The following is a 21,709-nucleotide window of genomic DNA, read 5'->3' as shown; positions in this document are numbered from 1 at the left end:
CGCATCTGTGTTCATTCATGACCACGAGACAAAAAGATGCTAGTAAACAAAAGGTTTTTAAAAGAAGGTATCCCTGTGTAACAATCATTTACATCCTGAATTATAGTGTCTGTGTTCCTGACTCCTGCTATAGCTGTCAGTATTTAAATATTCATCACTACGTTTCTCTTCAAAGGTTAAACATGTCTTTCATTGTTATTAATCACTGTACCTACTTTTGAATCACTGATATTACAAAATGTGAAAAGTACTTGTTGTTTAAGGCTTGCAGGACAAGAAAAATGTCAATTTATTTGGTAGCTGGCTGATAAGACCTACAGCTGCGAAGCTTTCAGGTTATCCAATGTGACACATGCACAGGTACACAAAAAAACAAACACCCTGTTTTACAATTATTTTAGCAAAATTAGATTTTCTGCTCAATTTCAATTACTTTACGAAGGTTTGTAAGACAAAAAAGCCAAGAAACTGAATGTTCATTATGTTGTGAACATTATCATGTTTTATATTGTTGTTCACATTGCAATATTATACAGGAAGTGAGTGGGTGCAGATGAATGTCAGTATGTACCCTCTATGGCTGCGTCCCAATTCTCTTGTTTGGTCCTACTTTTCCATTCTCATGCTCCTGCAGAGATTTAATGTAGATGTCTTTTTGTTCTTGGGGATTCGTGGGTAGCAGAGTACAAACGGCTGAAGCTTTGCAAAAAGCTACTTGCAACATGGCTATTAATGCTGAACAGGAAAATCATATCACAGGAAATATTCACTCACAAATCTACAATAGGTTGGCACATCTAATTCTAGATAAGTGGTAAAAATCAAACTTTGAAAGTGTGTAACTGACTCTTTGAGGGTAAGGTCTCTTCCATGGCTACAATTCATCTTCAAACCTTCAGCACAAGCTAAATGCTTTGTAGACTGAAGTCCACTCACATGGGCTGAGATACACTACAAGCCAACATGAAGGTGACTTTATTGAGCGGATTGTAAGCTGCATCAGAAAGTTACCAGTACGAGTTGTGCAAAAACATTTTTAATATTGCAATTAGAATATAAAACGGGGACAAACAAAAACTGAAGAGTGCATATAGTAACTACTGTATGTCCATCTACTGGTCATGTTTTACACAATACCTGTGTTTCCAACAAACTCAATCTGAGGGTTTCATCTGGCTGCATCAACATGATGTAAAAGCATGACCATTATACCCAGGCGTCCGTCTAATAGGTAAAATACTTACTTTTCCTTTTGTGATAAGTCTCCTGAGTTTTTTGTGTGAATGAGAATGCTCATTACAATAACGATGGAACTGCCATTTAACGTGCAGCTGTTGTGGATTGAAGAATGCAGATTCATCTTTCTGCACAAAGCTTGTTACAGCATGTTATTATTTGATGTTTTTTGCACAGATGAAAGCAAAACACCTTATACAAACACTGATGGTTTTTATTATGCACATCAATGAAAACAGTTTTTTATTGAAACAGAAAAAATTGGCTGAATTTTGGGACATTTTCCCCACGAGAGACAATAAAAACAACTCCTCCTGAGGTCCAGCTGAACTCAACTCATGACTTGGTGAGCTCCATCAGTCTGTACAGGATGCTCTTCTGTCCCCAGCGTACCTGCAGTGCTCTCTGCTGCCTGCTGCTCAGCCCTGCCTGGTTCTCTATCAGCGTCTGGTCACTGTCCACAGCCTCCCCCTCTTTACTGTAGGACCTCACTGTGAGACGGGCTGCCTCATGAATCAACCGTCTCCATGACGTCTTTAATCCAGGGACGCCGTGGTTAGAGAAAGCGAGGGAAATCTTCTCGTCGTCCTCTTCATCCTCCTCCCATCCTTCATCGTCTTTGAACTCTGAGAACTCCTCCTTTGACATGCACAGGACCTAATGATACACACAGGAAGAAGACATACCTTATATATGCATCCCTGACAAAATGCTCTGTTGTGTTTCCAGGTTTAAGCAGTGTACAGAGTACAGAGTCCCCCCTCACCTTGAGTGCAGTGTGCAGCTCTGTGTCTGTAAGGCAGCCCTGTTTGCCAAAGACAAAGGTTGCTTTTTCTTGCATTATCTGACACAGCATCTCCCACTTCTCCTCCACAAGCTGTCGCTCCATGTCAGACTGAATATCTGGAAGAGGAGAGAAGAGAGATGGTTAAAAGAAAGCTAAAAAGAGTCCTGCTGCTTTTTTTAACACACCTAGTGCGCCCAAACAGTTTGACATGTTTAGGGATGTCCCGGTAGGTCTTTAAACTGTTAACATAAAACTCAGGAAAGTAGGACACTGTTGTGATCTTATCATCCCTCCTATTGGATGTGTCGAGGTGTCATCTCAGAGCGCTGAGCCCAATTTTAACATTACATAACGGCAATCACGACGTCGAACTGCACTCAGCTCAGCACAGACAATGAATGGGTTTGAGGGTGGTGCTGCGCCCACCACTTCCTTTTATGAAAGGCCTTTTAAAAAATAAAAAAAACAACATGGACAACATGATATATTAAAGTCGGCTGAGTTAAGAGCCACTTTCAATACTTAGAGGGGGAAGAGAAACACTAGGGAAAGGGAAAACTTTCTTTCTATTTACAGCTCCAGAATCAGAGCAGAGTTAGACTCTTCTACTGATGAACGTCATTTTTGTTCAGAGTCATTTAAAGAACAGGATCTGTTGAGATAATGTCTTCCATTTTAAACTGAAAAGAAAAAAAAAAAGACACACATCCCTCAGTGGGTGCTGAACCCAAACAACACGAATAGGTAACAAAACAAGATCGGCACACCAAGAAGCTCCCGTCTGAAGGATTTATAAATGACATGCTCTTCTTTACACTGAGGAGCTTCTGGTGTGAGGATCTTGTTTTGCTTCTCTTTTGATTTTAAACTGACCAATAAACCTTTCAGCGTGCAACTTAAACCTGCATAACACAAATCTGAAACAGCTGCCAAGCAACAAAATGTGTTACTGCTGATCAGCTGTGGATGTAAGGGTAGGCAGAGGGACAAAAACAGGGTTTGGAATATTTTAGCTTGCAAACTCAATCGGACCTCAATTTTATTTTGTGTGTGAAGTAAATGCTTTGGTGGGAAAAAAAAGCAAAAATTTTGACTTTTTTGATTAATGACTTCAAACTCCAGATTTCAGTCAGATAATGACACCTGTAGCACAGAGTGAACTCACCGTAAAGACAAACACAGTAGATATTAAGATGTGAGGACAAAATATGACATAACTGTATGTTTCTTAAAGGCTTTATATGTGATTTTTTGATCCAGCAGATGTCGCCCTTGAGCACCAGCATGAAACCAAAACAACTTGCGCTGCATTGTTGTGTTAGCATGCTAATGCTAACGATCTTTATTATGCTCGTATCTTCACACTGCATGTAAATTTACCTGAAATGAGCGTGATCTAGAAACACAGTTAAGCAGTGAGTACAGTATGTTATTCTTCTTTTCTCTAGTCCCTCAATTAAACAACTTTTATACGTGAGGGGAGGAGTCAGCCGGCCGTCCTGGCGATGTAAACAAAGTGAAGATAGGACTCTGAAAACTCTGAAAACATCACAGACAGTGGGACTCAGGTGTTACACCCATTGTAGACAGTCATGACTCACAGAGTTATTTTCAGAGGATATACTTGATTTATATTTAAGTGAGAAAAATCACATAGAAAGCCTCTAAGGTTAAGAGTGTGAGATCAAACACAGAAAATGAAAGGTGCAGGTGTTTTAAGTGTTGTCATTGAGGTTGATTGGAAAATGCAGGGTGGCTCATTTTGCTAAAACATATTTACTGGGTTGCCATCTTGGTCAACAAAACTAAAGTAAGCTCACTGTGAACAAGGTAATCCTACGACAGCTTAGAATAAAAAGCAACATTAAATTCAGTAAAAACAAAGAAAACAAAGACTTATTTAAGAATGAGAACTTTGCTGTTCTGTTTTTTTGATGCGTCAACATTCACCTTGTGTGACCACTTTGTAGAAGTTGGTGATGGGGATGTCAGCCGTGTCGTTGCTGTTGCTATGATACGACTCTGTGAAACCGTACATATGAAGCAGCTGCCAGTTGGCCATCTGTCCGTAGGTGTTAAACACCTCCTCTCCTTTATGAATGGGGCGCACGCAGACCATCTTTAGACTGTCCTGAGAAAGATGGAGAGTGGCGAGACCGTAAGGCGAGGGTAGGAAGACTTTAAGAAAAAACCTGATGATGATAAGAAATGAAAGCACCTGATAACTGGGCAGTTAATCCACAGTTTAGGTCTTCTAATGTTAAATATACTCTTCATGTCACAAATACTTCACTGATGAGCAGCTGTACACTAATCAACAAAGTGTAAAATGGAAACATCTGAACCATGAGGTAATCATCACCGGTGTAAACTCTAGATTAGCATTGTGATTGGACACGTGGTTGAGCATGTCTGCCATGGGAACCATCATAGGTGGGTTGGGAGCCTTCTCGTCCTCCTCCTCATCATCCTCCTCCTCCTCATCATCATCATCTTCCTCCTGTGGCTCTTGGAAACTACAAAGAAGGGAGGGATTGGTGAAAAGGACTAGAGGGATCAGCGGGGTGACTTCAGGGTAAGAACAGTGGGGTTTTCCATTAGTTTTGTTGATGATTCAGATGATTAGTTTTTCTTTCCAACATAAAATATTTGGGATGTAACAAGAAAAACCAAAAAACTGACCGAAATGAACAGATCCCCACTTTTCACTTTTTATTTTATACAAACCCCAAAATTAACACTTTACCCCCAAGACAATATTAGAAGTAAATCTTATTTGAAAACTTGGACCTTTTTATTCTGACTTTTCTTTTGCCAATTACTAGAATATTTACAATTACTTGCATCCGACTGACACTTTGTTTGGTCCAAGCTTTTTGTTTATTAAACAAAAACCCAAATTTATCAATAAACCAATATTCATTTTTGTTTTGTTATAGCAGCAGTGTAACCTGAAGGTGCGTTGTACACCTGAAAAAAGCAGCAAATTCTCATATAACATGAGCTTTTGTTTGTCAATGGCAGTCAATGCTTGTTGACAGTTACAAAACCCTGCACTTCTTCTAAAAGCAAACCAGATCTTTTGAAATGTCAGATTCAGGCCCCTTGCAGTGTTGTCTGAATTTTCTGCAGTCTGGTCTCTGTTATACAAACATGTTTAGAAATATTTCATGTTTGGCTCACTTTACCTGTAAGCCATGACAAAAGCCACCAGGAGTGTGTACAGCTCCATTGTGTGTGTGTTCGGGTCCCAGAGGTCAGGATGCTTTTTGATGAAAGGCAGGACGACGTCAGTGTATTCTTTCTGGATGTTAGCCAGGTCTGTGTCCACAGCCTCAGGGATACCTGTCCCCCTTAACAGCCTGTCCCTCTCCTCTTTAGACCTAACACACATGAAATATGGATTACTGTGACACAAGTTTGAAATCCATACCTAAGGAGGACTTCTGAAAATGTTTTCAAATTAAAATGGTAAACAGACATGACCTTGTATAGCACCTTTTTTAGTCGTCTGACTACTAGAAGCAACATTTACACCGCTGGCCACACCTACCCATCCACTCCTCTTTTACACGCTGATGGCAGAGGCATAAAGTATTAACTAATCCATTCATACACATTCACACACGCCCAACATAACAGCTGGAGCATTGGGGTTAATCGACATCTGCAGAAGCTGGGAGTCAAACCCCTGACCTTCTGATTGAGAGACAACAGACTCTACCACTGAGCCACAGCGAGAGTGCTTGGAAGCACACTAGTAGACAAGCGATGGGGTTTACACACTGATTTTTTTTTAAAAAAGGGTTTTCACCAGAACATGGGATGGTCCAGTGTCTTGAAGTTGGTCCACAGAGAGAGGTAGGGTTTCCAGTGGGACTGTGGGGATGTATACTCGTAAAACAGAGCCAGTAAAAGGGGAACCCAGCCAGATGAGCCATCCAGAGATGACCTCTCTGTGAAGAGGAGAAACAAGAGAGGTTACATACAGGTATGTGATGCAGGAAGCTTCATTGATCAGGAAAACTTCTTTGTCACCTTTCTCTAGCAGGACAGAGACCTTTGTCGTTCCCTGATGAAGAAGAGCAGATCTGGGGATTGTAAACAAAACCTCCCCCTCCTCGATGTCGTCCCTCGCCAGCATGCCATATTCTGCCACAGTTCCTTCTTTACTCACACACACCTACAGAGAGATCAGATAGACAATGTTACTATAATGAGAGTCATGTTGAACGATCCAGCTTCAACAACATTCAGGCTGCAGCATCATACCTTATTGCTGAGTACCAATCCGACACTCTGGCACCACTGCAGGAAGTTGTGCAGGGGACTGAGCGCCAAACCATCATCTACCTGTCAGCACAGACATACTCAATCACCAATCGAGTGGTGCATTTACATTTGCTGGGGCATGGCAGCTATATTCAAGACAGAGAAACACGACTCAGGCACTGTAAAAGCGACCTATTCCACATTAGCACAAATATAACAAGTACAAACACGTGTCAGACCCATAAGACCGTGATGATCGCTCACTTATAGTCCGGAATTATATATAATATTTGTAATAGTTTAAGTAGACTAACAGTAACTTTGGCAGAATGGGTGTTAAACACAGGAAACTAAGCTTTTACAGAACTTATTCATACATGAGGCTTACTGTAAACTTACCACGAAGCTAATAATACAAGACAACATTACGTACTAATAGCTCAGGCAGTGACGTTATCTATTATAGATTTAAAACAACAACATCAAATTAATGATTTATTTGCAACCTTATGTCGTTTCGCCTCTGTTGCCATCTTGTGAATGTAAATCCAGTCCTCTCTGAGAATGGCTAACTAGCCTAAAGCTAATCTGAGCTGACATGCCGACTCTGAACGAAACGTTGGTAAAGTTGGACCCGGACGAAGACTCGTAGGCAGATAGTGATTTTGTTTTCACACAACAATGGACTGTATCATCCACAAAAAAGCATGTGCAAATTATATTCACATTTGAGTCATTACTAATTCATATATTTGCGTTACAATTCAATTTAGTGTATATCTCTTTTGTTTGAAATGCCTTACAAAAGCTTACACTCTCGCAATCCCGTTCGCTAGACTGTAGCTCTGTGCGCTGTCATTCTCACGATGACAGCTAGAGGGAGCTGTTCAGTCAGCTGTGCTCGGGGCCTCCAGCCTGCCACATCACCAGTCTGACAGGTTGTGTACAACTACGTGGATGTCAAAGTGATGCTACAGTTGGCTCGTTGGTCTAGGGGTATGATTCTCGCTTTGGGTGCGAGAGGTCCCGGGTTCAAATCCCGGACGAGCCCTCCGTTTTAATGTGTCCTGTTGAAGGTCACCACGGTAGCATGACACATGATGCTGTTTACACCTGGTGTCTTCATATCATGTCTCCTGTCTAATTAAATCACATGTTAAATTGAAGTATGATTGTTAACAGCTGACATTGACCTCAGTGACCACTTCATACCTTCATTAGCTTTAAAAAGGCATTGATTTCTTGAAAGAGACTTCTGCAGAGTGAGAGAGAGAGTGAACACTCAAATGGAGAAAGAGACGGACAGCGGGTGATAATAACAGACAATAAGATCTGTGTTCTAGTTGCTCATCCCCTCTATGAAACAGACATCCTCTCTTTGGCTTATTATGATTAACTATGCAACTGCTGGTGGTTCACTTCTCCTGCCATCTCCCAGATATCTTCCAGATGCTGTCTTTCTTTCTTGCTCGCTTCCCACATCAGTATGGGAACCTCCCGTATAGAAAAGGGAAATGCCCTAGATACATACTGATTAGAGAAGCAGCAAGAAGTTGTCTGCGCATGCTTGGAATGACATGATACATAGGAAAACAAGAGATACAGTGTAGCAGTATTAAATGAGACAACATTGATAGTGTTCTTTAATAAGCTTTTAAAAATTAAGGGGGGGTTGGTGGTAACATGCAGCAAAGGGCCCAGGTCAGATTCAAACCCACTGCCACCAGAGTATGGCCTCTGTGCATTTCAGGCATGTATGTATGTTTGAATAGCTTGTTGCTGAAAAACGGTAAATCACAAGTGTTAAATGATCACAGAGTAGAGGCCCTAAGATCCCAGAATGGAAGATCCTTGACAGACAGATGTGTTTCCTACCTCACCAGGCTGCACCTTAGCACTGGAAACAGGTACACAAGTGTTGAGTGGTATGTCAAACTTGAAGCAGCAGAGGACGCTCTTTGGCTACACTAAGTATCAGTCTTGTTGCTGCCACATCACCAGTGGGGAGTCAAACTGCATCTCCAGGAGGACCAAGGAAGGAGTTTGAAAACCTCCTTTTTTCCTATCATGGTATGGCTCGTTGGTCTAGGGGTATGATTCTCGCTTAGGGTGCGAGAGGTCCCGGGTTCAAATCCCGGACGAGCCCTCCCTTTTGAAAGGGAGTGTAAAAGTGTTTCACAAAACATTTAAAATTGGAACTTTCATTGGTCAAAAGAACATAATGCAGCTATCTTCTGCTGAGAGGGTTAGGGATCAAGGTCCAGATCAACGTAATCATAGTGAATAGATGGATGTACAGGGGATTAGATATTAATCAGGATTTTTTATCAATTTAAATGTTTTTTGTTTTTTGTTTTATCTTTGTGTACAAGCTATAAGTGTCAGTCCTTTCAAGGTTCAGAGTTGGATATAATGCCCAGTAACGTCAACATACTGGGACCACCAGAGAATGTGGACAGACTTGATAAAATGATGGGTCCCTAGTTGTTACATCAGTAGTTTGAAAAGTTTAATCACTGATCTTAAAACCTAAAAGTACAGTAGGAGACAATATATCTACTAAAATTAAATACAAGCAAAGCATTGAGGACAACTTCAACAACAACAACAACTCAATCACTACATGGCAGGGAATCCCAAACATCACTGACTGTAAACAAACTCATAGCACCCCCACCTCAATTAACATCTCCCTTTCTGACTCCAGACCAACTGAAAACTACTCTGTTGCTTTGAGGACGCCTACAACAAATGAGCAGCTATAATCAGCCCCCCATCAGAGGGCGACCAGCCTCTCACCCTCTAATCAGATAAAGTAGATTTGTTAAATATTTCCTGCATCAATGCAGCTGTGCCTTGATGTGTTCTGGGCAGAGCTCTTAAGGTGCTTGACAGTTTGCTGTATATAGTGTTCACACTCACATTTAACATGTCACTACAACAAGCTTCAGTCCCTACCAGTCTGAGAACCACCAACATGATTCCTGTTCCTAAAACCTCTGCAGTGACAAGCCCAAAGGACAGCGGGCTGATTGCTGCCACATCTGTGATCATAAAGTGTTTCAAGGCAGGGGTTCCCAAACCTTTTGACCCCCAAAATAGACCGAGGACCCCCGCTGTCCCTGGAGAGGGTAAAAGCTTTTAACATGCACAGCCAGGCACACACACACTAATAAGTGGACAGACTAATAGGCCTGTCCAAACACTGGCATCAGCAAAACTCAAAGAACACAACACCCTAAAAGCCAAAATAATATGTAAGAAATGCTAGAAGAAGAACAAGTAACCTCCATGTTTAGACTGTGGCACTGAGTGGATATACAAAACACAATTAACTGCCACACTGTTGATGTCTGTGTGCATTTTTTGTTTGTCAAGAGCAACACACATGCCTACATTTTTTTCAGTCATGTGCACACTTCCATTTTAAGATTTTATGTTACATATTACTTTCATTTCAGAACAAATCGTTATGATGCGTAAACTATGCAATTTTCAATCATTTTGCATTTTTATGTGTGTTTTTGGTGGGCATCTCATGACATCTCAGTGTCTTACAACCACCCTGGGGGTCCTGACCTCCACTTTAGGAACCACTGTTTTAAGGGACGCCCTGAAGGTACAGATGGCCAGTTTGACCGCGCCCTCAAGCTGTACCCTATCAAGGCGAGCATCTCCTCTAATCATGATCAATATCAGTTTGCCTAAAAGACCAATAGGAAAAAACTTGATGCATTTTCACTTAGCAGATGCCTTTGTTGAAAGCAAAGTACATCTGAGAGTGAGATCAACACAAGCAAGGATCTAGAAAGAAGAAAAACATCATCCATGTCAACAAACAGCTTCAAGTTCGAGGTGTCGACAGGCAGTGTGCAGAGGTAATGCACCAGGTGTGGATGAAATATTTCCTAACCCTTTTGGGTTGAGCCAGGTAACCAGCCTTATCCTTTATAACAGCCAAAGAGCTGTGTCCTCATAAGTTTAATTATTGTTCCCTCTGTACCAAACATGAATGAGGAAGAGCCGCAGGATTGAAAGTTTGAAGTTGTAAATCAGGACTGGACCTGGATCCTGAACAGCTTATTTCAGGTCAGATCTTTTTTTCTCAGAACCCTGAGGTACAACACACTTCCTGAAAAGCTGTAAATAAACTTCTGACATAATGCTGCATAATCTGGTACTTCATCAGCAGCATCACAGCTGAGAGACCTGCAGCCGATGGTGAAGACAGCATAGTGGATCATCAGCTTCAGTATCCCTAACCTGAGCGAGACCTACACTAGCCATCTTCACTAAAGAGCAACCACATCCCACACATCCTGGACAACACCAGAACCCAAAGAAGGCCTTAAGTGCAATACTGCAGCCTTTGCATACCTAACATCAGTGCCATGTAACTTTAGCCAATTAGACCACAGTGACTATTCTTAACATTATTTAATACATAATCTTACACTTCAGCCAACAGAGAAACGTTTGATTCATATTGAATATGCTATCATATCAAAGGTCTTCTTCTTTTTAATCAACTCTTAAAACTCACATTTGAAGCCTTGCTTGACTTATTCCATAGACCTTTATATTGCCAGAAAAAAATAACTCCACCAAAGGTGATGTGAGACATTCACAATGATGTGTCCAGAAAATGTGATGAGAAATGTAAGCTACTGATATTCCCTGTAAGCTCTGTAAGTACATTTCTCCAGAAAGCTTGTATGTTTTTTTCGTTTGTTAAAATTGCACTAGTATAATATTACTTTCTTATTACAGCTTATTACAACTCTACTATTTGAGTTGGATACAATACTATAACATGGATCATTAATTTAATCTGTCACATTTCAAACTTGGGGAAAAAATTACAGAAAATGTAATGAAGACTTTTTTTAGCCTGATAGAATCAGTTAACTTAACTTACCAGCTCGGAGCTCCAGGTGAGTGTGAGCGGACTCTGCGCCTATAGCCTTTACAAATATAATAATATATGCAATAGTTTAAAATTCAATGAAATGCATGCTAAGCTTGTATCTCCAATAACTAGCTTTTGTTGAATAATAAATGCAGATGAGTAAAAAGTCGGCTATAAAATGTTTCTCCTAGGAGTATAAGTAAAGAGCAGTGGAAAGGGATAAAGGTACATCTACATTGCTTTTAAATGCTGTAAGTAAATGTATTCAGTTAAATTGCAATCTTACTCTTTTCTCATAAAATGTTCAAAACTCTAATATAGATGCTTTTATTTTGAAAACAGCAGCCGGAAACGGTTCTTGAAAGGTAATCTACTGTGACGTCTCACGTCTCTTCGACGTAACTGTGATTTCTAGCTAGTTTAAAAGCTGGCTAGCTCATTTTTTACCGAAATCTAATATTTACTGTGAATACGGGACCAGGTAAGAGTTTCTGTTACAGTTTCTTTTAAAAAGTGATCTTGTGTGTTTTATTGCAGTAGGATCCCAGTGGTTTCCGGTGATATCAGAAACATCCCCGTTAAGGTGAGCTAGTTACGATAGACTTGCAAGGAATTTCAGGCAAATATAAGGAATTTGCCATTAATCTGAAGGATAAATACCGTACTTGATAATGTCACAGTGCTGATAATACATTTAGTAGCGATGTGTGAAGTCTTTTTGTTGGATAGTTGGCCTTATTGTAACGCTAACGACAGGGAGATTAGCCAAACGGAAAGCTTTAGCTTCCCACTGTTGCCAGGCAACAGGACTCTCCACTGACTGTGTGTGCAAAGCCTGTAATTACATTAGTGTTGCAAAATAAAACATTATCACTTGGTTACATGCAAGACAACCTGCAGTTCAGACTTTATGATTTAGTATCAGAAACGATCAGAAATAAAATAAAGTGCCTCCTTCTTTCTATCGCCTTTTCTCTGTTCTGTTTTTCTTGACTTTTTGTCAGATTAAGGTCTTACAGCAGGCGCTATGTTGGTCCCCATATTCACGCTGAAGCTCAACCACAAGATTAACCCTCGCATGGTGACTGTGGGGAAGTTTGATGGAGTCCACCCATGCCTGACTGCAGCCACACAGGCAGGAAAGGTGAGGAACATCAACACCTTAATTACTCCTATATTACTTTTGGGAAGGCATAATAAATAAAAAGAAGACTGCATAGCATGGTTACGAGTACATGGCAGTCCTTTCTTCCTTTGTTTACTTATACTTTCTGTCTGAACTCACCCACTCAGGTTTTTATGCAATGTCTTCACCTCTTCACCATTACAACACACAATCTTTTCATTTTAGGGTGACTTTCTTACTAATATTTGCTTTACCTCAGACTTCAGTTTTCACTCAAGTCTTTACCCTTGTTCTTATTCCATTTGAAGGTTTTTATCCACAACCCTCATGCTCGTGGTCAGAGACCTGTGGCCCATCGACTGAGTCAGAGCGCTCAGGATTCAGACATCTCTCTGCTCAACATTAACCAGGCAGTCACTTGTCTAACAGCAGGGACACTGGGACCAAACACCACTGGAGACACACTGTTGGTGGGATCCCAGACCAACCTGCTGGCTTATAATGTCCATGACAACGCTGATATATTCTACAGAGAGGTGAGTGGAGCTGAGAGGGGAGGCGGACACAAATGAGTCACAAAAAAAAGATTCACATTGCATTATAAATGTAATCACTGAATAAATGTGTTACTTTTTAATTTACCCCTTTATGGACACTTTTGTTCTTCAGGGACTCAGCTAGTTTGAAGGAAACATTAATAGATTTTTTTGCATTTTTTTATTAAGCAATATGATTTCAACATGTAGCTTACACTTTTTATAATCACACTTTGAGAGATTGTGTCTCTGTTTCCTCTCTGGTTGTAGGTTTCTGATGGGGCCAATGCTATTGTGCTGGGGAAACTGGGGGACATCCCGAATCCTCTTGCCATCATTGGAGGAAACTGTGCCTTACAAGGCTTTGACTACCTTGGCAATGACCATTTCTGGACAGTAAGCACTAAGACAAGGTTTTAATATTAGAAAAGATCAAATCTATCTTACATTCAAGAGATATGTTTCATTAATAAGCAATATAAAACAAAAATAATAAGAGTGAGAGTCCATTAAGCTTAAGCCATTTTTTAGTTGGCATTATGAGGACATTCAAGTTACACATTAACAATGTGATATTATTATTGAGAATGAGAATTGAGAATTCATTATTTCATTTTTACATTTTTGAATATCCATCCATTTGTGGTCACTTTTACAAGTCAAAATAATTATTCCAATGGATTTGATCATGCCTATTAAGAATACATGAGTAGATCAGTGAATGTTTTTGTTGTCTTTGCAAAAAACTTTAATATATTAGGATAAATTATTTGTATAAGTAGCTAAACAAACGTATCTTTTAGGTGACTGGAGATAATGTCAGATCTCTGGTGCTCTGCGACTTCACTGGGGATGGGAAAAATGAGGTAAGTCCTGATGGTCAGGCAGTCAGATAAACATGCTGTGTGGACACACTGCCACCGCTTTAATTTTGTCTGAGTGAGATGAAAAATAATTTTTACTAACATAGAAGTGTGTTGATGTTTTGTGTCTACAGCTCCTGGTAGGATCGGAGGACTTTGACATCCGAGTATTCAAGGAGGATGAGCTTGTGTCTGAGATGACAGAAAATGAGGTAAATGGACAATGGGGACTTGGATACAGCCTGACACATTTTGGGCGCAGGGGTGGACAACATGACTCCCCCTCAAAGATCCCCTCTGCAAAGATGAGCACTGCACGGATGAAGGTTTCTGGAGAGGAAACACAGATCGACAGACTCATTAATATAAACACTTCTTTTTCTCCACACAGACAGTTACATCACTGTGCCACATGCATGGCAGCAGGTTTGGCTATGCTCTGGCTAATGGAACCGTGGGAGTCTATGACCGCACCGCCCGTTACTGGAGGATTAAGGTATTGCAATCGTACATGAAAATGCTGATATGGAAAAGGAGGGTTTACCTTATAATAATGCTACTGTAGGAATAGAATTGAGACATTGTATGTGTAAAGACAATTTGCCCATTTGTAATATTTTCACCATTAGCATTTCCCTCTGAATGTTGTGTTTGCTAGAAGTCTTTTTGTCCCTCCCCTCTGTATCTTTTATCATAGTCAGCTGGTATTTTACATTCCCATAGCTGTTTGAGTGCACATGAGCAGGGCATGTAACGTTTGACTCCACAGTAATGCCCTTTAACAAAGATCCATAACTTCAAATGTGTCCTCTTATCCACTCAGTCTAAGAATCATGCAATGAGCATCCACGCCTTTGACCTGAACGCAGATGGCGTGGTGGAGCTCATCACTGGCTGGTCCAATGGAAAGGTAAGCAAACAGTTTAGAAGGCACAACAGCTCATTCATTACTTCAGTATCTCAAGCCAGTCTTTCCTCTTATTCCCTTTTTGTTTAGATTGATGCACGCAGTGACCGCACAGGCGAGGTTATTTTCAAAGACAACTTCTCCTCATCTGTAGCCGGAGTGGTGGAGGGGGACTACAGACTGGATGGAGAGAAACAACTTATCTGCACTTCTATAGACGGAGAGGGTAGGAGGTTTGGGTGTACCTGACTATGTTTGTGTGTGTAACAACAAGTTCCTGAATGTATATTTTAACATTTATTATATTCATTACTATGTGTTATGTATTGTTTAGTCTTGGTCAGTCAGTGTGTTGTGTGTGTTTTTGTATGTGTGTTCATGAATGGCGAAACCTTGTTAAAGGTATATTTGCCAAATTACAGAGAAAATACATCCACACTTGACAACGTAGACTAGTAATAACAGCAAAGAACAATGGAAATGAAATTATTTAATTTAATTTGAGAGTCATATGTGATTCTCTGAGGTTTCATCTAGCAGCATATCTTATTTCACCTTCTTAATTTTTGTGATGATGTCAAAAATCTTTAAATAATGAAAAAAGTTCAGTCGGCCTCAGCTGTCATTTGAAGCTTAACTCAGACAAAGCTTGCAAACCTGCTTTACACATTTGTTTAGCACTGAGTCTAGGTTGGATTCTTCAGGTTGGATTCATCTTGTAAATGTCTTTATCTTGTAGTCCGGGGTTACCTGCCAGCCAGTAAGGACCTAAAGGGGAATCTTATGGACACCAGTTCTGAACAGGACCTCATTAGAGAGCTCAGCCAACGCAGACAAAACCTCTTACTGGAGCTACGCAACTATGAGGAGAACGCCAAGGTATATTATTTTCATTAAGGCTTTTTTATTACCCCATCATGTCCAACTTTTACAGAATACAGCTTGAAAAACTGAAGCATTGCATTTAGATATGTGTATATATAAATGTGATAAATACAAGAGGGAGATAGAGAGATGGATGTCTTCACAAGATCTATGAAAAAATAAAATCCACAATGACCCCCCTTGTCCATTTCTATTAGTTCAACCTTGAAACCAAGATTTCTCAAAACTACACAGAATGCATTCATCCTGTTTGCAGAGCCAAAATCGGCGGGTATTTTAAGCATTTGAAACATTAGGTAAATTGTCCGTACAATGTAGAAAATATCTTCTACTTCTAAATCATTTTAATATCTGATTGTCATATTATTATCCTAACTTTTATACCTTTTCTTTATTGCACTAAGCTCTATGGCAGGACAGAGTTACTGGTGTTACTTTTGGCTATTCTTTTTTATGCAGTACTGAAGGGCTTCTGAATTATCCTGAATTGTAGCTCTAATTTATTTCTTTGGCAAATCCTTTTTTCACTTGACATTTTTTTATTTCATATTTTACCATGTCTCCTTTTGTTAAGGAGATAGTAAACGTCCTTCAGCAGTAACAATCAAATTAAAAAACTACAAATACCATGAAAGACAATCCAACATAACAGGGATCTGAATTTAAATTGGTCAGCATTTATTTTATATGCTAACAACCTCAGAAACTGTGCCATTGTTTCAGGGTGTGTCCGAGACTAACAGTGTCATACCAGCCAACACTCAGCTCCAGACGGCGCTGTCAGTGAAACCTGCTACAGAAGCCCAGAAGGCTCATGTAGAGCTCAGCATTTCAACACCAAATGGTACAGTGTTTTAGCACATTAGCTTAGAATTTCACACGTTACAGACCGAGTTCATATTAACAAGTCTGTCCATCTGTGTTTCCTCTCCAGAAACCATCATCCGTGCAGTGCTCATCTTTGCAGAGGGGATCTTTGAGGGGGAGAGTCATGTGGTCCACCCCAGCGCCCAAAATCTGTCAGGCTGTATCCAAGTCCCCATCGTCCCCCCCAAAGATATCCCAGTAGATCTGCACATCAAAGCCTTTGTTGGAGGGAAAACGAGGTAAGATGTGTGTGAGTAAGACACACATGTGTGTTGTCATATGATGATTATATTATTACCCCCCCCCAAACACTTCATTTTTATCTGCAGCTCATTGTTTGTCATCTCCAGCACCCAATTCCATGTGTTTGAAATCACACGGCAGCTGCCTCGATTCTCCATGTACGACATCTCAGTTGACTCCTCGGATGCCCCGCCCACTGGAAGGGTCACCTTCAGCATCAACGACCGACCACAGCGGGTAGGATGTCAGAGAGTCTCTCAGGAAGACCAAGACAGCAGGAAGTGTTGTTCTGATCAGTCCTGTCACATATTTATAACAGATGGAAATACTTCATCTCTGTTAACATAAAAACTGATCTCATCTCTACAGAAATGTGTTTCGATCATTTGCATGCATGTGCATTAGGTGGTGATGTGGCTGAACCAGAACTTCTTGCTTCCTGAGGGAGTAGACAGTCCCAACGTCAGTTTTAATTCACTAAGAGGAGGTGGACTTCTGTCCATCAGCATCAGCAATGGACAGGTACAATGCACAAACACATCAGCATTCTGTTTGTATAAAACCTTGATGAAGATGTGTGGGTTAGATCGTCATATCATACTGCTCTGTTACTGCTGTTTACATAACCCTAAACTTTTTGATCACACAAGTCACTTTATATCATCACTGGTCACTTTAACTTGCCATCCACTACACATAATTCGTAATTGTCCTGCATTGCTCAACTATTTATATTCTTTTGTATATAAATCCTATTGTTGTTTCTATCTATTTTGTATTACTTCTTTCTCTGTCTTGCTGCTGCAATGCCCGAATTTCCCCTCTGGGGATCAATAAAGTATTATCCTATCCTATCCTTACAATCTGTCTGCCAGCTTTAACTTTACATTAGCAAGAGAATCAATTTACTAAAGCCTTATGGCTCAAAACATTTAAACATGTAAACATGAGGTTATTTTCATTTTATGAGTTCCAATGACTGATGTCTGTTAATCAACATTCAGGCAGCATTCTTCTCTCCATCATGCATCATTATCATTGATTTGTGTCATGTAAAATGTTTCAATAAAATTACGACTTTAATCAAAGAATTAGGAATAAAGGTTTTCATTAACTTTTTTTTTGTACCTGTAAAGTTTAATATGACTGTGATGATAAAGTTTACTTCACCTTATAAGAGTATGCAAAACTTTAATGGTTAAGATGCAATATCTCCTGGAATGTTCCCCCATAAGATCACTCTGAGAACAGACGACATTGACCTGGCAGGAGACCTGGTCCAGTCCCTGGCGTCCTTCCTGGGCATAGAGGACTTATCAGCAGAAGCAGACTTCCCAGGATACTTTGAGGAGCTACGCACTACACTCACTGAGGTTTGGACATTTACAGAAGAAAACCCTCTACTGCATTTAATATCTTTGAAACTCCAACATGAAATACCATCAGTCAGTTGTTATGCCTGCATTCACCTGAATTCATTGTTTGTAAGGAGATGAAATGTAGAGACTTTTACGTTTATGTGAACTTCATGATTTTAGAGAATAATCATTCCAGTCATTACATAAGCACAGACATTACAACATGTTGCAGTTGATATGGTTTACTATAGAATCTTTATCCTCTGCATGCCAGGTGGATGAGTTCCACTCGGTCCATCAGAAGTTAACCGCAGCCATGGCTGACCACTCCAACTACATCAGGAACATGCTCGTGCAAGCAGAGGACGCTCGCCTTTTGAGTGACATGTGAGTAACCTCGAAATGTATAGGACAGAACAGCTTTACTCACTAACAGGGTTTTGATCTGACCTCTTACAAACAAACAGAGAGGTAACAAAGGGACCTATTAAACATCATTTCCAGCAGACATATTTCCCTTCACAGTGTAATTAATAACAGTTTTGTTGGCTCTCTGCTCTGTGGGCCTGCTACCTCATGAGTTATGGTATTCTGCATGCTTTTATTGAAGGCGTGAAAATGATAAAGCCATTATTAATGGTATCAGTTCCACATGTTTTTCTTCTGCTTTGCCAAGTCTCATATAAAAAAAGGTCCACTGTATTGACTTCTGGAGCAAAGAACACTTACACTCAGTTTATTGGATACATCTGGCTCAAACTACTGAATCCTCCTCCAACAGTAGTGTTACAATAACTGCTCTTATAACGCTTATAGTGCTGACTGTATATTCCACAATGAGTAAACCTGTATAAGGTATTTTCTACCACAGGAGTAAACTCATTGTGAGTCTTTCTCTCTGGTCTGATTTCTCTTCTTCCCTCTGTAGGACAACTATGAAGAAGCGTTACAGAGAGCTGTACGATCTAAACAGGGATCTGATCAACGAGTACAAAATCCGTTCTAACAACCATAATGCATTACTGGTCTGCCTCAAGTCTGTAAACCAGGCCATTCAGCGGGCAGGACGACTCAGAGGTAAGTTTTGGCTTGGAGTCAAGCTTTTGTTGCTATTATTGTGCATGGGTATTCCATAGATGAAGTCCATTTTGACTCCTGTAACCCTGTAAGCTTTTCCCATGTTTTGACAGTCAAAGCTTTGCCAATGTGAGTGAGTGATCTATGAACAGAATATTAAAGCATTTTTCATCAACCTCTGTGTGATGTAACATCTTGCAAGCCACCTTGTCCCCTTATTTCCTTCTGTTGCTGTTCATCCTTCTCTTCAGTGGGTAAGCCCAAGAACCAAGTGATCTCCGCCTGTCGAGACGCCATCAAGAGCAATAATGTCAACTCACTCTTCAGGATCATGAGAGCGGGCACAGCATCCTCCTGAGGGTGGAAGACGTTTTGGGAATACAGGAATGGACAAAAAGAGAAAAGGGACCATAGATGGACATAAACACGACCGATCAGCTCTGTAATGTTGGACTAACTCTTCGCAAGCATGGCGCCTGCACAGCCTTTTCAGCACAATGATGAAGACCAAAACCACACATGGAGCAGAAGTTCCTAAGAATGTGGAGCAGTAGTAACCTTTAACCATCTTATGTCATGATTTAGGTATAAACAGCAGCCAGGTTTTTGTCTCTATAAAGAGACGTCTGCATGAAAGTGAAGCTCACAATCTGTTCTAAATCAAACATTTCATCTTGACGCTGTCATGAAAACCATCTACGTTTAGGTTCCCTGACTACCTGAACTGCATCAGAAATGATCGATCTGACCTCCTTTCAACAAACAAGCATTCTGAAAGTGGTTTTCTTCTCCCCTTGAGGATAGTCTTAAAGGCCACATATTATGCAAAATGCACTTCACCATGTTCCTCTAACACTAACGTGTCCCTAGTCTGTCTACAAACCACTCAAGAATGAGAAAAGTCCATCATCTCCGTCTTCTGCCTGCTCCACTTTTCAGAAAATGTGTGCTCAAACAGGACGTTTGGAGATTTTCCCTTCATGACATCACAAAGGGCAGTAGCCCCTCCCCCAGGTGTTCTGCCCTCTTGAGTCTGACTTCTCACAGTAAACAATAGGACATGATGCAAGACAGCCAAAGCCCTTCCAGAGAGGGGGCGTGGTCAGACACAGCTCCTTTACATATTTAAAGCTACAGACACAGAAACAGCCTGTTCTGAGCAGGGCTGAAATAGAGGGGTGACATGATCAAATACAGGAACAGAGTGGATTTAGTTTTGGGGGAGCTCTGAGACTTGTTTAAACTTGTTGAAAAGGAGGATAATATGTGACCTTTAACAATGCTTACATTTTTTCTATTTAAGAAATCTGAGTCATGATGATGATATTTCTGCAGATATAAGATCTGGTAATTGACAGTAAGCTAAGAAACTATGTTTCTTTTTTGGGCTACCATCACTGAAGAAAGTCAGAGGGAAGCCTTTTGTGTTTCTACTGTTCTGAACTGAAACTGTACTGAAACAGAACGGGTGCTACTTCAGTCTTTGCTGGAAGTCTTTCTTTAACCCAAACTGCTGGTTACAGTGCAGTTACCAACAAACTGGCATCCGTTCCCAGAGGCATATATCATCATCAGACAATGATAGACTAGGATTGCAGATTGTTTCCAGGTGTTGATCTTCAGTTGTTTGGAAATGTTTAATCAGTGACATATTTGCTTCATGAATGTAAGTGTAGGAGTCATCTCACATGAGTGACACAACTGTTACTAGAGTTCAGCTGGACCAGAGTAAAGTATGGAGTATCACTTATAATCAAAATCAATGAGACAAAAACATTAACATTGATCTGTAAGGTTCAGCATATTGCTGCTGTCTAAAAATAATGCAAAAAAACAAACTTTCTTCAGTACCTCAAATATACTGTCTGTTAGCATCAATAGGTAAGAGTTATGCTTGATGTCCTTTGAATGTTCTAGAAATGTTCCAAATCATGTTGCACAATAATTGTCAGAGAGTTGTTTAAACTTCAGAGAACTGATCCAGACTGTCTTGTGTTTTTCCAACAACCACATGAGGGGTTTGGGAAAAAAAATCATGATCTTCTGCACTGGCACTCTGAATGTTTAAATCAGTGTGTGTGTGTGTGTGTGTGTGTACACGCGGTGATGTTTAGAGAGAGTACAGCTGGAGCGAGACAGAGAGCAGCCTACTCTCAGATAAAGAGTCATGTCATTGTCATCGATGTATCACAGCTCACTCACTCAGGTCTCCGCTCCCGGCTGCTGTGTGTTTTGTGTGGTGTTTGTAGCCAAAGAGAACTATTTTGATTAAGTCATGCCACAGAGGACCAATGCTGTGTGTTTCACTTGTTTACCTTTTTGTAGACTGTATATGAATACTGTAAATGTATATTTGTGTTTGTGGCAGGAATGTTTAATAAATTAACTTGTGTTTTAAAAGCAGGTTGACTCTGTTGCAGTATCACAGGGAAGTTGAGACAGCTGTTCATTCTGAGTATTCCTCTGGTTGGATTTATATTTAGAGGCATGAATAGGTGTGTATACAAGAAGTGAAGCAGCCAATTGTTCAGTTTCTCTTTTTTTTCATACTGGACATCTTTTGTCTAACGCTGTGAATGTGTCTGTCAATCTGCAGAACATATGTTTAGCACACTCTCAGCCAAGTCTCCCCAAAGCCAAAGA

At 40.3% G+C, this 21,709-nt stretch overlaps 2 protein-coding genes and 2 non-coding genes across 8 annotated transcripts; 3 read left to right on the top strand and 1 right to left on the bottom strand.

The window, feature by feature from the left end:
- Positions 1-1,429: 1,429 nt before the first annotated feature.
- On the bottom strand, positions 1,430-7,122 carry setd6 (SET domain containing 6, protein lysine methyltransferase). 3 transcript variants are annotated; one of them, XM_061036917.1, is made up of 9 exons: positions 7,099-7,122; positions 6,296-6,376; positions 6,062-6,206; positions 5,838-5,979; positions 5,212-5,406; positions 4,386-4,539; positions 3,974-4,154; positions 2,003-2,139; positions 1,430-1,893 (listed from the first exon to the last, which is right to left on the bottom strand). In XM_061036917.1, the coding sequence occupies exons 3-9, from the start codon at positions 6,165-6,167 to the stop codon at positions 1,573-1,575; spliced, it is 1,236 nt and encodes a 411-aa protein (XP_060892900.1). In that variant the 5' UTR covers positions 6,168-6,206; positions 6,296-6,376; positions 7,099-7,122; the 3' UTR covers positions 1,430-1,572. The 3 variants fall into 3 exon arrangements, with proteins under 3 accessions (XP_060892900.1, XP_060892898.1, XP_060892899.1); XM_061036915.1 differs by lacking the exon at positions 7,099-7,122 and adding an exon at positions 6,802-6,943; XM_061036916.1 differs by lacking the exon at positions 7,099-7,122 and adding an exon at positions 6,695-6,736.
- A 152-nt stretch (positions 7,123-7,274) lies between these two features.
- trnap-ugg (transfer RNA proline (anticodon UGG)) lies at positions 7,275-7,346 on the top strand. Its single transcript has one exon. It is a non-coding gene; the product is annotated as a tRNA-Pro (tRNA).
- A 1,023-nt stretch (positions 7,347-8,369) lies between these two features.
- trnap-agg (transfer RNA proline (anticodon AGG)) lies at positions 8,370-8,441 on the top strand. Its single transcript has one exon. It is a non-coding gene; the product is annotated as a tRNA-Pro (tRNA).
- A 3,121-nt stretch (positions 8,442-11,562) lies between these two features.
- On the top strand, positions 11,563-21,469 carry bbs2 (Bardet-Biedl syndrome 2). 3 transcript variants are annotated; one of them, XM_061036928.1, is made up of 18 exons: positions 11,563-11,685; positions 12,209-12,348; positions 12,639-12,866; positions 13,137-13,262; positions 13,670-13,732; positions 13,864-13,941; positions 14,121-14,225; positions 14,553-14,639; positions 14,727-14,862; positions 15,376-15,515; positions 16,245-16,365; positions 16,456-16,627; positions 16,718-16,868; positions 17,037-17,153; positions 17,867-18,004; positions 18,264-18,376; positions 18,918-19,066; positions 19,318-21,469. In XM_061036928.1, the coding sequence occupies exons 2-18, from the start codon at positions 12,232-12,234 to the stop codon at positions 19,422-19,424; spliced, it is 2,148 nt and encodes a 715-aa protein (XP_060892911.1). In that variant the 5' UTR covers positions 11,563-11,685; positions 12,209-12,231; the 3' UTR covers positions 19,425-21,469. The 3 variants fall into 3 exon arrangements, with proteins under 3 accessions (XP_060892911.1, XP_060892912.1, XP_060892910.1); XM_061036929.1 differs by having other exon boundaries at positions 11,586-11,787; positions 16,739-16,868; XM_061036927.1 differs by having other exon boundaries at positions 11,586-11,787.
- The last annotated feature ends 240 nt before the right edge of the window (positions 21,470-21,709 follow it).

This window comes from Labrus mixtus, chromosome 4, assembly GCF_963584025.1.
Source record: "Labrus mixtus chromosome 4, fLabMix1.1, whole genome shotgun sequence".
NCBI classification, from domain to species: domain Eukaryota; kingdom Metazoa; phylum Chordata; class Actinopteri; order Labriformes; family Labridae; genus Labrus; species Labrus mixtus.
Note: the sequence above shows the minus strand (reverse complement) of the source record. Positions and strands in the feature narration are given on the sequence as shown.